Here is a 13,723-nt window from a genome sequence, read left to right on the forward strand (position 1 = left end):
AACTATTGTTTACTTAGCCCCACGAGAACAGGGACATTACATATTATCATCACTGCTTTCCCAGCACCCATCCCTATGCCTGCCACATAGTAGGTACTTAATAAATAGTTGTTCAATAAAATATTGAACAAAGAATATTTCAGCAAGAAATCTAAGTCATGGAGAGAAGTATTGTTAGTAATTGGAGCTCAATGAGCACTGGGAAAAACATCCCAATATAACTGTCTTTAAACTTTGTTGTTACAGTCAAGTGTGTTTTAGAGAGTTTGGTGGAGAAAATATTTTTAGAGGCTTGGCAGAGATTATGACTTGCTAAAGTCGATAGAGAATAATTTTTAGCATTTTATGCAAGTGACTTGAATGTAAAATGGCCACGTGAAAGAAAAGGACCTGAGGTGTCTGCTGGCCTGGATGTCATAGGGAGGTCCTGCCCCCTGAAAAGGTCCACCCTGGGCTTTAGGGAACCCCAAGAATGCCAGTGACACTCATGAGTCCATGAGTCCAGGTGCAAGGTGTGCAGCAGAAAAAAGCAAAACTGTTTGAAGGGACTGAGTACCTAATTATATAAATGAACGCCGGGGAAGATCGAAGGAAAAGCAGTCGTAAGAAAACATGTACCACCTCCTGTTTAAGAAACGCCAGGTGAAACTATGAATCGGTCCAAGCTCTCTCCCCCAATGAGTTTAAACAAGGGTCAGATTAATAAATCTAGCAGAGGAAGCATTTATTATGTATCTATAGATCCATTTCTTTACATTGTTGTTCTTCACTTTATCTCTTAGCTCATGCGTTTCTTGTAACCTTTGGTTAAATAACCTAAACTACTATCTTAATAAAGAGTGTGTTTTAATAAAAAGGGCACGATCTGATGGCTGCATGCTCTTGCCCCTTCTCTCAGGCTATGCCCCGCCCATGAACAGTTTTGCACGGACTGCATAACGTGGGGCTACAGGCAGCACCCCTGCTCCCCAAAGCTTCCAGGCCTGCTGCTGTGGTGCTAAGGTGGAGATAAACGTCCGAGGCTTTCCAGATGGCTGGCTTTGCATTCCTAAATTTATTAAGTGACAGCAACCAGGACAAATGCCAGCTGAGAAAATAACGTTGGGGCAGTAGTTTGAAAATAAAATTGTCTTAACGGGTCATGTAATCATTTGAATGCAATGCATGTTAAACACTGTGTTCCGGGTATGACATTACACTGCAATATAGGCATGTGCTTGGGGCTGAAGGACCCAATAATAACTGTCTGCGTATATGGCTGTGGATTTAAGAACACCGTTACAAGAAAAAAAGCAGCGGACAAGACCAAGGCTTGTGGCCTCCACCAGCCTCTTCAGAGGCCTGTTCCCTAGGTCTGGGGACTGGGCTCATTGTGTCCTCTCCTCTCTCCCCGCTGTCCTCCCAGGAGGAGGACTTCATCCGACCCAGCAGCCGAGAAGAGGCCCAGCAGCTATGGGAGGCCGAGAGGGTCAAGATGCGGCAGATCCTGGAGAAGCAGCAAAAGCAGATGGTGGAGGATAACCAGTGGCTGAGGCAGGAGGAGAAGTCCTTGGTGAGCAGCCGCTGAGCCGTGGGTGGGATGGGACATCATTCTCCGCAGCACGGCTGAAGACATTTTGATAAAAGTGCTTGCATGGGAGAGATCTCCGTGCCATCATGTCATTTTGTGTCCTCTTCCACCTCCCCCCACTGTCTAGAGTGAATGCTCTCTGTGCATTCTTGGGGTTTTCAGTTCTGGAATTCTAAGTCCTTTGCTTTGGTTTCCTCCTCTGCAGGACCCCATGGTTTACATGACTGACAAGTCCCCATTGGTAAGTCACCGGGAGAGGTCTCTACATTAGAGTGAAGACCTGGGAAGTCCTCACAGACAGCAGGACCCCATTTCGGGGCCCCGGGCCTGCCCTTCTCTTCCTTCCTGCCTCTGACCTTGGAAGGGCATCTTTTATCTTTGATCTCCACAAGGCCCCTTTCCTGGGCTCTCACTTGATTGACAGCCTTAGTGCCACCTTGCTGTGCCCCAGACCCTTCAGCCTCTTAGGAAGGGCCTGCCCCTTGGATAGCTTTCGGTTAGAAGCTCCCCAGACACCCCCACCCCCCGCAATGGCTATAAACTCTAAATCTCTAAATGTACAGTTGAGATGGGGGACAGGTCGAGGGGGGAAGTGGGTTGTCTTTCCTCAGAGCCACGTTAGTGACGTGTTTTCTTTCCTTCCTTCCAGACCCCAGAGAAGGAGACTGGCTACAGTAAGTGTTCATACCCATCCGCTTGGCAGGAGTTTCCACTTGACATGTTGTGTCAAGTCACCACCCTTGCTCGCTGCTCGCTGCAGAGAACAGTAGAGTCTGTTTATAGCTTTAAGAAATGTCTGCCTTGCTTTCATTCAGGGTGTGCAAAGAGGTTCAATTTTGGAGTTGATATCGACCCCTCCACTCCGTCTGTCGCTCCACACTCTCCCTGCCCAGCGCCCTGTCTCGTCTCTCTTTGTCCTGGGGTTCCCAGTCCTCTTCCCAATTTATCTCCTTCTTGCATTTATTTGGAGGAAGTGGCAATTTCCTCTTCCCTCCTATCCCCCACTCACTCTGTTGGAGGCTTCTTGTGGAGGAAAAGGTAGCCCCATGCAACTCTCCCAGCTGATGCTCATCTTCCCTGAGCCCAAAGGATGGAAGAAAGAAAGAGGGTGGCCGAGCCCTCTGGGCCTCTCCAGGGGCCTCTGCTGAGGCAGGTGAGGGAGGAGCCAGCAGTGAGCCAGGCTCATCACAATCCTAGATAGATGAGGCTGATGATGATGGTGAAGATGTCAATGACAGCTATGATGGCAAACAATAGTCATAGAGAACTTCACACAAGCCAGGCATGGGCCCAAGTCACGAACAGATGTCAACTTGTTTAGTCCCACAGCAATCCTATGAGATAGAACAATTTTCTATTATGCCCATTTTACAAAGGTCACAAAACCAAAGCACAGGAAGGTGAAATAACTTATCCAAAATCACACAGCAAGTAATTAGCAGAGCTCAGATTGGAGCCCAGACAGGCTGGCTCCAGAGACCCTTCTGAGCAACCCCTTTATTTGATAACTAAGGCCCAGGAAGTGTAAGTTTGAGCTATTCCTCAGGGCCGGGTGAACAGGCTTGCAGGGGCTGGAACACCCTCTGCAGTCACTCCATCTCTGCTGGACGTTGCCTTTTTCTTTTTGTAACATGGACAACAGTGCTTGTTCCTGACAACGGGAGGACCGGGGAGCCCAGAGGTGGTTTTTCCTGTCATCTTCTGGAATTCACTTGGGTTTCATTTCCCCAGGTCCCCTGGTAGTAAAGGAAAGGGGGTTGGCTTGGTGATCCGTAGGTACAAAGGGAAGGGCTGGGGTGCTGAGAACTTGCCCCACTCACTCTCCCTCCCTTTTGCAGCGGAGTTCACAGGCCCCCCACAGAAGCCACCTCGGCTGGGCACACAGGTATGTGTTGGCTCTGCCAAAGCTGATAATTAATTTGAATCAGGGCTCCACAAGAATGAAGACTGCGGGCTATGAAGACTTCAGAAATAATCTAGTCTAGTATCATCGTGATATAGCTGCAGCCCAGAGAGGGGAAATGCCTTGTCTAAGGCCACACAGCCAATCAATCTCTCTTATCTCCTGTGCCCGCTCCCCAACCTAGAGGAAAGCTCCCGGGTCCTGCCCTAGAAGCAGGCGGTGGGGGCCCCCTTCCTCTCCCGAGCCTGCCCCTTAGCTTGCACTACATTGTTCTTACAGTTGCCTGGGACGGGCGCTGGTTTTTCTCACTCCCTAACAGGTTCTCAGCCTTGGCTGCCATTAGAATAATCTGAGGCACTTTGAAAAGCACTTGGCCCCCATGCCCAGGTGATGGTTCAGTTGGCCTGGTGTGAAGCCAGCCACCAGTATTCTTTAAGGCTCCCTGGCAGATTCCAATGTGAGCACCGCTGCCCTGGAATCAGAAGGGAGGGATGCACCCCCAGGACAGAGCACTGTTATTTTGGAGAAGAATCTTCAAATTGGGCTGGTGGCTGAGTGGGTACCGGTAGTGCCTGCCCAGGGAAGATAGCATCCCCCTGACTGGAGACCCCCACCCCCAGTCCATCCAGCCCACAGCCAACCTGGACCGGACTGATGACCTGGTGTACCACAATGTCATGGAGCTGGTGCGGGCGGTGCTACACCTCAAGAACGAGCTCTGTCAGCTGCCTCCCGAGGCCTACGTGATGGTGGTGAAGGTGAGCACTGGACAGGTGGAGGCGGCTCATCCCAGCCCTGGATGGAAGCGGGAGGGAGCTTCCTGGTCTGCCCAGCAATTGCCTTTCCCAGGAAGACCCCCATAGAGCAAGGTGGTCCAAGAGAATTTAGCCCGAGGCAGCCGCAGAAGGCAGGTCCAGCCCCAGGAGGGCTCTTCCCAAGAGAACATGGCTTTCTCTAAAAGCAAGAGGTGACGGTCACCCTGCCCCTTTTCCCCCTAGAACGTGGGCCTGACCCTGCGGAAGCTCATCGGGAGTGTGGACAGTCTCTTGCCCTGCTTGCCATCATCTTCGCGGACAGAGGTGAGCGTCCACATCCCAGACAGCACCACTGGCTGTCACTTCTCCCCTTCACCTCCACCTACCCCACCTGTTTCGCACAGGAGGCTCACCTGGGCAGCCACATTTCTGTGAGCTGAGCCTCCAGCAGGGGGCTCTGCACAGCTCACGTGAGCAGGTACCACAAAGGGGCTGAGTTGGCACCAATGGACAGAGCCAGCATCCTACAGCAAAACTCCTCGTTTAGGTCCCAGCTGCAGTAACTTCTTAATGTGTGAGGACATGCAAAGGAGAACGTACCTTCCCTTCTGCCCCTGCTGTGATCCTTTATCTCCATACATGTCACCCTCCATACTAAAGTTGAACGAGTTATCGAAATAGCAGTTAAGATTTCTTTGATTGACCATTTAATCTAATTTCCTTTATTTAATTGAGAAACAATTACCAAAAGTCAAACTAGGAATCTTGGTGCTCTATATTAAGATGGTGCCCATGGTGGGCAGAATAACAGGCCCCTCTTCCTAATTCCCCAGAACCTGTGACTAGGCTACCATACGTGGCAAAAGAGACTTTGCAGATGTAATGAAGTTAGGGATCTTGAGCTGGGGAGATTATGCTGGAATAGCCAAGTGGGTGCAGTGTAGTCACAAGGATTGTTATAAGAGGAAGGCAGAAACAGAGGTTTTGTAAAGGTCAGAGAAGACGTGATGACAGAAGCAGAAGTTGGAATATTTCAATTTTGGGCTGAAAGGATCCGCAAGCCAAAGAAGCTGGAAAAGGCAGGGGACAGATGCTCCCCTAGAGCCTGCACAAGGAACACAGCCCGGCTGTCACCTTGACTTTAGCCCAATAGGACCCATTCCAGAATTCTGACCTCAGAACTCTAAGAGAATAAACCCGTGTTGTTTGAAGCCACTACATTTGTGGTACTTTGTCACTGCAGCAATGGAAAACTGATCCAATGCCTCGCACAGTTGTTGCTCATCTGTCTAGAAACCAGCTGTAGAACCCCACAGAACCTACAGCCCCTGGTAGGCTGTGGTTTGGTGTAGCATCTCCCAATGGTCAGCGATGTGGCACAGGTGACCACAGCATCCTACCACTGTCCCCACCATGTGTGACTGTTTGAGACAGGACAGTGGGATGTGGGGGGCTGGGCATTTCCCAGCCTTCCTCTGGGTAGCAGGAGCAGCCCACAGAGGAGCCCAAGGCTGGGCTATCCTGGGAGACTTTAGAGCATGATGGCCCAATCATTCATTTCACCTGATAACTATCTCTTGCGTGCTGAGTATGTGCTCAGCAGTATGCTAGGCACTGGGCGTATGGCAGTAAACAAAACCCTACAGCTCAAACCACAGTCCCTGAGCTCTTGATTTGATGGCAGATAGCTAACAAATGAATAAATGCACTTGACCCCTGACCATTCACTCCAACATTGGGCCAGCACAAGAAGGCCTGTGGGGCTGGGTCAGGCTGGCATGGGCTGGACTGAGGTCTGCAATGTCTGTCCTTGATGACCTGACTCCAGCCCACATGGAACCTTGGACTCAACCCTGGCCTGGGTCTGACTTGCCCCCCAGAGAACTTCTGACTGCCTTGGCCATGCCAGTGTGGACACTTGTGTGGCTTCCTCACCCTCCCATCCTAGACTTTGCAGCTCATTACTAATTCACTCTTCCTACAGATCGAAGGGACCCAGAAACTGCTCAACAAGGACCTGGCGGAGCTCATCACTAAGATGCGACTGGCTCAGCAAAATGCCGTGACCTCCTTGAGCGAGGAGTGCAAGCGGCAGATGCTCACAGCCTCCCATACCCTGGCTGTGGATGCCAAGAACCTGCTCGATGCTGTAGATCAGGCCAAGGTTCTGGCCAACCTGGCCCGCCCACCTGCAGAGTGACAGAGGGTGGGCGCCACCTGCCTGCGTCTTCCGCCCCTGCCTGTCATGTACCTCCTGTATCCCCGGCCCCTGCCTTGCCTTCGGTCATGTGGATCTTCTCAGGGGGAAGGCCGAGGGGAGTCCTTCCCTTGCCACTTTGCACGACCCCCTTTCCCCACCCTGACCCCTAGAATGTGCTGTTCAGGCTGCAACTGGACAGAGGGGACTCAGGGCTGTAGACACCAGGGAGTGACCAAGAGGGCTGAGGGGGTGCTGGGGCCACCGCTGCTGCCAGCCATGCCCTCCTCACACCTGCCTGGCCCGTTGGGAGTCACACTTGTGCTCCTAGAGGCCACGATGGCTTTATGCATGGACATAGCAGGCCATTGGGGAATCAAGCTATTCCCTCTCCTTCCTCTTCTGCCCATGGAGGTCCCCTGATGCAGAGAGGTAGGGAGGGGCGTTCCTTTGGTGGGTGGGCAGCTGGTGAGATTGAGGGATGGACCTGGCATTCTTGTACAGTGTATAGTGGAATTTATTTAATGTGAGTTTGGCCTGGACTGACAGGCATGTGTCCCCTGAGGCGGGACCTGGAACACAGTCCAGCGACAAGTTACTCGGAGTCTGGGCACGGGATGCTGTGTTATCCACACGCCAAGTGTCAAGGAGAAGGGGGGCGGGGCCAAACAGGACTTGGACCACAATCCACTCTCTTCCTTGTGCCCACTTCTCTCTTTCTTTCCTTATTTTGAATCCTCCTTCTTTCTTCCTCCTTTTCTTCCTCCTCCTTTTCTCTCCCCTTTCTCATCAGCTCCCTTCCTCCTTCTGTCTTGTGTTTATGCAGAGTACTCTTTACATTCTTTCTAATTGACCTGTGGATGAATTAAAATTGTACCATTTGCTTTGTGGTTTGATTGCGTTGTTGGTCTGACCTGCTGTTTATGGGGGGCATCGTGACCTCAAACCACAGCCCTGGAAGAAACTGTGCTCAGTTGAACATAGATCAAGGGCTGACGCCGGGGCTCCATCCAGGGGTGTCGGGATGCTGGGCAGTGGGGTCAGTTCCCTGTGCACCTGAGCAAAGGGCCGCTTTCCAGTGAGGACCCAGGGCAGCCCCCTACATGGCCACATGGGGAATGTCAGTGGAGTGGCACTCTCCTAGCTGGCATCCAAACCACCAGGTCTCTGGGGGAGGCTTGGGTGGTCCTGGGGATGCTGATGAGGGGTCCCACAGCGAAAGGAACAGCGGCTTTGGTTTTATTTGATCTCTTTACTCACATGCAAGATGGATGGAAGACAGACTAATATAAGGGAGCATCCTCACACACCAGGAGATCTAGTCTAGGGACCCAGGAGGGAGGAAGGAAGTTGGGGGGCTGTGGGCACAGGAGCAAGGAGGGGCCAGAAACCAGAATGAGCCACTGAGTGGGAGAGAACTGAGGAGCAGAGGCCTAGTTTGGGGTGTCATGGGTTTCCCCCTGGGTCTGTCAGGGAGAGGCAAGTAGGGGTTTGGAAGGAGGGAACCCCAAAGGCTGAAGGGAAACTGGGAGCTTGCCCTGCTTGGCTTTCTGTCCCGGGTCCTCACACTGTCTGGAGAACCCAGTGCCTGCATTTGTTAGCTGCTGGGTTCTGCCCTCTGGGGCTGGATGGGGCAGAGGCGAGGCCTGATCCCAGAGGGGCCACAGCTCCTCTAGGCTTCCGCTGCTGCTGAGGGCCATGGGTTGCTGGATCCAAGGTGTGAGAACAGATTGCACAAATGGCACAGGATGGGTCAGACACATCACAGGGCTTTGGGAAGGACAGAGAGGGTAGGCTGGGAAGGGCAGCAGTCCCGGTCCTTCCACGTTTGCGTTTACACAGCAGTCTGAGGGTGCAGAGCAATCCAGTGACTCCCCTTAGTCACTCAGAACACATGTCGAGTGCCAACCACCACTCGCCCTGGGGAGGGAGCAAGCTGCAAGCTCCGTGTGTGTTTAAGGACAGATGGTACCCCTGCACACAGGGACTCTCAGCGCTGCCAAACCTCTGGGGTCAGCTGGTGCTGAAGCGCCAGTTTCCAGCAGGTAAGGTCGGGGGAGGGTGGCTAACAGTCAGAGAACTCACAAAAGCTTCTAGGTAGGCGGAGTGGCTCAGCGACCATGCATCCTCCTTTGCCTCGAGGGGCCGCCCGGCACCTCCACCCTACCTGCACCCCACCTGCAGCCTGTGGCCCCTTTCCTCCCCCCTGGAAAACCTTTACTGCTCTACTGATACCTTTGGGCTCAGCCTCTGAACCTCTTTCTCTACCTGATTCAAAGACACCCCAACCTGTCTTCCCAACCTCCTCCCACTGCTCCCCACACTGGAACCCTCCCCCGCCCCCCTCAGCCTGGCTGTGCTGACACTTCAGGCTCATTCCTGAATCCAAAACTGCTCGCAGCCCTTCCGCCTGCGGCAGGGCCCCCTTCCCTCTTCCCCATGCAACTCTCCTTTGAGGTCCCTTCTGTTCCTTCTCACCTGGCCCCACCCCTACCCTCTGCTCCCCCCCACTTGGCCCCCTGTCACTCAATGTTGGGTCGTTCCTTCAGGAGAATCTTATACGGCGTCACGTTGTCACCGCTGTACCATAACCTTCTGCAGAGTAAGTGCTTTCTTTTCTAGCTCCTCAGCATCCAAAGCAGGGCTCTGTGCACAGTGGATTCTCGGCACATAGTACAATAGTGTCAAGTGAACTGTGCCGGCAAGTCTTCAATGACTGGGACAGTGTTGGGACTCTGTGGAGAGGCACCTGCAGTCACATGGTGTTGACCCCAAAGGCAAACTCTAGAGGCAGCAGCATAAAGGGTCAGCAGTGCCACCTTCGGGCCAAAGCGAGGGATATGCAGTCAGATCATTCCAGCCAGAAACGGAGGAAGAAAGAGTCCCACCGTCCCCAGGAAACAGACAATGATAAACAGCCAGAGGAAGATCCTGTCAATGACCATGGCCACATACTTCCAGTCTTCCTTTACCTGCAGGTGGAAGTGGGCTCACAGTGACAGAGGCCAGGCCTTGGGAAAAGGGACGTGTCCCACCCATGCCCAGTCCCTGGAAGGATGGCACAGGGGGAGTGGCAGCCTCGCTGAGACCTTGGGAAGCTAGGGAGTGCGGGGTCGGGGGCTGTCACAGGGTTGTCTCAAGACTCAAACAACGCTCTCCTTAGTGATTTTCACCCCAACGCCCCGCTGACACAGCCCAGAGAGCCTTTCCATAGGCCCTGAAGTTCCATGTGAGGGGGGCTGGAGGGACACAAGGAGGTTCTAGAACCACCCAGGAGCCTACGCCCAGCAGTTAGAAAATGGTGAAGATTTTGCTGCCCAAGGTTGCCTCCTCATTCACTCACCCATCCACTGCAAGAGATGGAGAAGAGGAGGTAGGTGAGGGTAGGTGCAGCCCAGAGAAGGTTGGAGGGAGAACTTTGTGGAATTTGGACTCACACCGCAGACAAACAGGTCTGGCCTTCTAGCTGCTCCCAGTTAGACAATGATTAATGTTTCTTATCTACTCAACAAGGCCACCCAGTAATAACCTCCCAGACTGTCATCCTTCCCTAGGTTGTTAAGAAGAACTCTGTGATCTTGGGCAGCGGCTCACTAATGCCAGACATGGCAGAGGCCGAGGAGGGGAGCCCACCTGGTACAACCAAGCTTCCTCAGGGTTTGTGAGTGAACAGTGAAGTTTACAAAATGCCCAGGACCCACAAACAAGAAAGAGGGGGAGAGCGTCAGGACAAAGCAGACAGGCTGGCACCTCTCCTGATGACACTTCCTCCGCCTCCCTCTGCTCCTCTCCTGCCACCTATCAGATAACAGAAATGGCATGGGAAGTCCCATATCTGAGATCCCTCCCTCTCTGTCCTGCTGTCTCCCAGTTAGGCTTAGCTGGGACAGTCTGGATGCTAGTCTACCACCTGCCAATCCATGTCTTAAGAACTACCAGTTAGTCATTCTCCATCACTATTTATTCCAGACTCCCAAGGGCCATGACTGAGGAAGATGGGTCCTCACGAAGGAGACTGGGCTGGCCCAACCTCACACTCTGGAGTAGGGTGGTTCCCTCCTAGGCTGGTAGAGTCACCCAGGGAAGGAGCCCAGCCCCAACTCACCGAACAGTCAGCATCCTCAGAGCGCAGGTGATCAGCAATATAGTGCACGCCTTCCAGGGCCTTCTGCATGCGAGGTGACAGCAGGAGCCCACCCTTCTGCAGCTGGGCCTCTGCCTCGGGACCCGAGGCCCCTTGGTGCAGACCACCATGGCTGCGGAGGACACCCATGGGGGAGGATGACATCCATCTGTCTTCCTCCTCCTCTTCGTCCTCTCTCTTCTCCGCATCCATGTTGGTCTCCAGCCAGTGATAGGAGGCTCTGAGCTTCAGATCTAGGGGCTCGTGGAGCTCCAAGGGGGGCAGGGGCCGGTTCATCAGAAGCCACCGGGGCACACAGCCCAGAAAGGCCGCCCTCACCCACTGGGGCATATTGTGGGTGCTGGGGGAGCGATGGTGGACATTCAGCACAAAGACTGTGATGACGATGGACAGGGTGACAAAGATCATGGTGAAGAGCAGGTACTCGCCGATGAGCGGGATGACCAGGGACGTGGAGGGAATGATCTCTGTGATGAGCAGGAGGAAGACGGTGAGCGAGAGCAGCACGGAGATGCACAGGGTGATTTTCTCCCCGCAGTCGGAGGGCAGGTAGAAGACGAGCACGGTCAGGCAGGAGATGAGCAGACAGGGGATGATGAGGTTGATTGTGTAGAAGAGGGGCAGGCGCCGGATGACAAAGTAGTAGGTGACGTCGGGGTAGATCTCGGCGCAGCAGTCGTACTTCTTGGTATTGTAGGTGCCTGTGGCGTTGATGATGGCCCACTCGCCACTCTCCCAGTAGTCCTTCAAGTCCACCGTCTGCTCCATCTGCTCCAGGTCGATCTTGGCCTTATCGTACGTCCAGGAGCCAAACTTCATCTTGCAGTTCTGCTGGTCGAAGGGGAAGAAAGTGACATCGATGCTGCAGGAGCTCTTGTAGATGGCTGGCGGCACCCAGTGCACGGTGCCCGTGGAGAAGAGGTGGGCCTTGGTCATGTGGGTCACTGCGAACTCCCCATCTGCACTGGGGAGAGGAGAGGAGTTGGGGGGCCTGGCACACCCCACCTGCCCACACCAGGCTGCTCCAGATAACCGGCAGCAGGGGGACCCCAATGACATAGCCAGGCCTGGCCAAGTTGTTGGGGTTTATGCCAGTGTGTGAGACTTCCCCCTGTATCAGTGAGACACTGACATTTATAACTACCTCAGTTGTCTTTTCAAACACCAAAAGTAGGAATTTTGAAGAATATAAGGAAGTACCAAGAATTTCAAAAACAGCCACTGTTAACATTCTGATGTTATATACAAGGTCTGACAATTAGGTTCGTGAATTTGTTGCGCCGATGTGGCTAACCTTTTTTGATATCAGAAGGATTATTCATTATGAATTTGTACCAACTGGATAAACAGTTAACCAAGGTTACTATTTGGAAGTGCTGAAAAGACTGCATGAAAAAGTTAGATGAAAATGACCTGAACTTTTCACCAACAATTCATGGCTCTTGCATCACGACAATGCACCAGCTCACACGGCACTGTCTGTGAGGAAGTTTTTAGCCAGTAAACAAATAACTGTATTGGAACACCCTCCCTACTCACCTGATCTAGTCCCCCAATGACTTCTTTCTTTACCAAAGATAAAGGAAATATTGAAAGGAAGACATTTTGATGACATTCAGGACATCTAGGGTAATACAACGACAGCTCTGATGGCAATTCCAGAAAGAGTTCCAAAATTGCTCTGAAGGGTGGACTAGGTGCTGGCATCGGTGCATAGTTTCCCAAGGGGAGTACTTCAAAGGTGACGTAGTGATATTCAGCAATGAGGTATGTAGCACTTTTTCTAGGGTGAGTTTGCAAACTTAACTGTCCGACCTCGTATATCATTTATATTTGATAGTCTTATAGATCTCATATGTAACATTTTTACACATTTGTGATCAATATGTGATTTATGAGGAATATGTAGTTTGGTTGTCTGTTTGTATTCATTTAATATTTTAGAGTGATTATTTATGAGTATATTTTCTCCCCCCAGCAGGTGGTGAGTAAGGCCCTCTGCTGGGGGTCATGTCTGTTCCCCCTGGGATCTTCAGTTCCTTGCTCAGAAGAGACCTAATAATCTTTGCTGGTGAAGGAAGATACCTCCTTGATGCCACCCATTTGCCGTGTATTTCTGAGCAGCCTCATCCACTAGGGCCTACACAGGAGCGATGGAGGGACGAGGGATGCAATGTGACACTCAGCCTGCCCTTACGGAAGCAGAAGGAAATGAGATGAGCCCCAAACACCTACTACACAAGAGAGGCAGTCTGGCAACAGCACTATGTGGGCTGTCCATGCGCTCCCCAAGAACTCTGGGAACGGGACTCCCTCCTGGCTGGAGCGAGCAGGATGACCATGAAAGTGGCCATTCAAGCAAGGCTTTTACCAACGTTAGGGTTTGACAGAGAGATGGGGAGCAGAGGGTTCCTGAAGAGAATCCTCTGGAACAAGGAACAGAGAGGAAGGACAAAACTCACGTGAGGGCAGGGCGTGAGGGGCCAGGCGTGAGGAGGCGACGATGGGAGATGAGGCTGGCAGTGACGTGGGGCCAGGTATCTAAAGGCCCACAAGGGCCCTGAGGACAGTGGAATAGCAGTGACCTCCCAGGCAGGGGCTTCCTGGGAGCCAGAACCCATGATTCCCCTCAGGAGGAGTGAGTCCGGTGCCCCAGCCTTTATGAGCCATTAGCTCCCCCTGCCAATTCCCAAGATCAATCCTAAAGTCAGGGAAACCAGAAGCGTACACAAAAGAAAGACTCCTTTCCCATGGAGTGGTTCCAGACTAGAGGTATAGGCGGGTTCGAAACAGGAACTTTGAAAGAGAGTGACAAATTGATCAGGGCAGAAATCTTAAAAAAAAAAAATTGGAAAGGCATTTTTGTCATCACACACAATCACCACTAGATGGCAGCATGCGCCCCCTTTTTGAGGAAGGAAAGGTGTAATTTCCTTGATCTTCCGGTTTACCTGGAGTGGAGTGTTTGGGTGGAGGAGACCTTTCTTTAAAGGTAAGAATTTGGTTTGAAGCATTGTCTTATCGTAAGAACTTCTTATTATAGTCAAGCCTGAAGCCTTACTGGCAATCCTAAAACTCCAGGTCACATTTGCTCTTGACTTCTGCCAGATGCACTGGAAGCAAAAACTAGAAGGATCCTGGGCGCTGTCAACTG

The 13,723-nt window shown here is 52.2% G+C and overlaps 2 protein-coding genes across 8 annotated transcripts in view; one reads left to right on the forward strand and one right to left on the reverse strand.

Moving 5' to 3' along the window:
* Positions 1-7,321, forward strand: part of PTK2B (protein tyrosine kinase 2 beta) — a 110,784-nt gene extending 103,463 nt beyond the window's left edge. For all 5 annotated transcript variants that reach the window (XM_019636162.1, XM_019636158.1, XM_019636160.1 and 2 more), the window contains 7 exons: positions 1,406-1,552; positions 1,776-1,811; positions 2,220-2,244; positions 3,409-3,455; positions 4,094-4,231; positions 4,472-4,552; positions 6,213-7,321. In XM_019636162.1, the coding sequence (XP_019491707.1) occupies positions 1,406-1,552; positions 1,776-1,811; positions 2,220-2,244; positions 3,409-3,455; positions 4,094-4,231; positions 4,472-4,552; positions 6,213-6,428 (690 nt within the window). In that variant the 3' untranslated portion in view covers positions 6,429-7,321. The remainder of the gene's footprint in view (positions 1-1,405; positions 1,553-1,775; positions 1,812-2,219; positions 2,245-3,408; positions 3,456-4,093; positions 4,232-4,471; positions 4,553-6,212) is intronic.
* Positions 7,322-8,958: 1,637 nt separating this feature from the next.
* The window catches only part of CHRNA2 (cholinergic receptor nicotinic alpha 2 subunit), a 6,239-nt gene continuing 1,474 nt past the window's right edge, over positions 8,959-13,723 (reverse strand). The window contains exons 2-3 of one of the 3 annotated variants that reach the window (XM_019636128.1): positions 10,531-11,533; positions 8,959-9,397 (exon numbers count right to left, since the gene is read on the reverse strand). In XM_019636128.1, coding sequence (XP_019491673.1) covers positions 9,272-9,397; positions 10,531-11,533 — 1,129 coding nt within the window. In that variant the 3' untranslated portion in view covers positions 8,959-9,271. The remainder of the gene's footprint in view (positions 9,398-10,530; positions 11,534-13,723) is intronic. The other 2 variants (XM_019636130.1, XM_019636129.1) reach the window with 2 other exon arrangements.

This window comes from Hipposideros armiger, unplaced genomic scaffold (assembly GCF_001890085.2).
Source record: "Hipposideros armiger isolate ML-2016 unplaced genomic scaffold, ASM189008v1 scaffold_27, whole genome shotgun sequence".
Classification (NCBI taxonomy): Eukaryota; Metazoa; Chordata; class Mammalia; order Chiroptera; family Hipposideridae; genus Hipposideros; species Hipposideros armiger.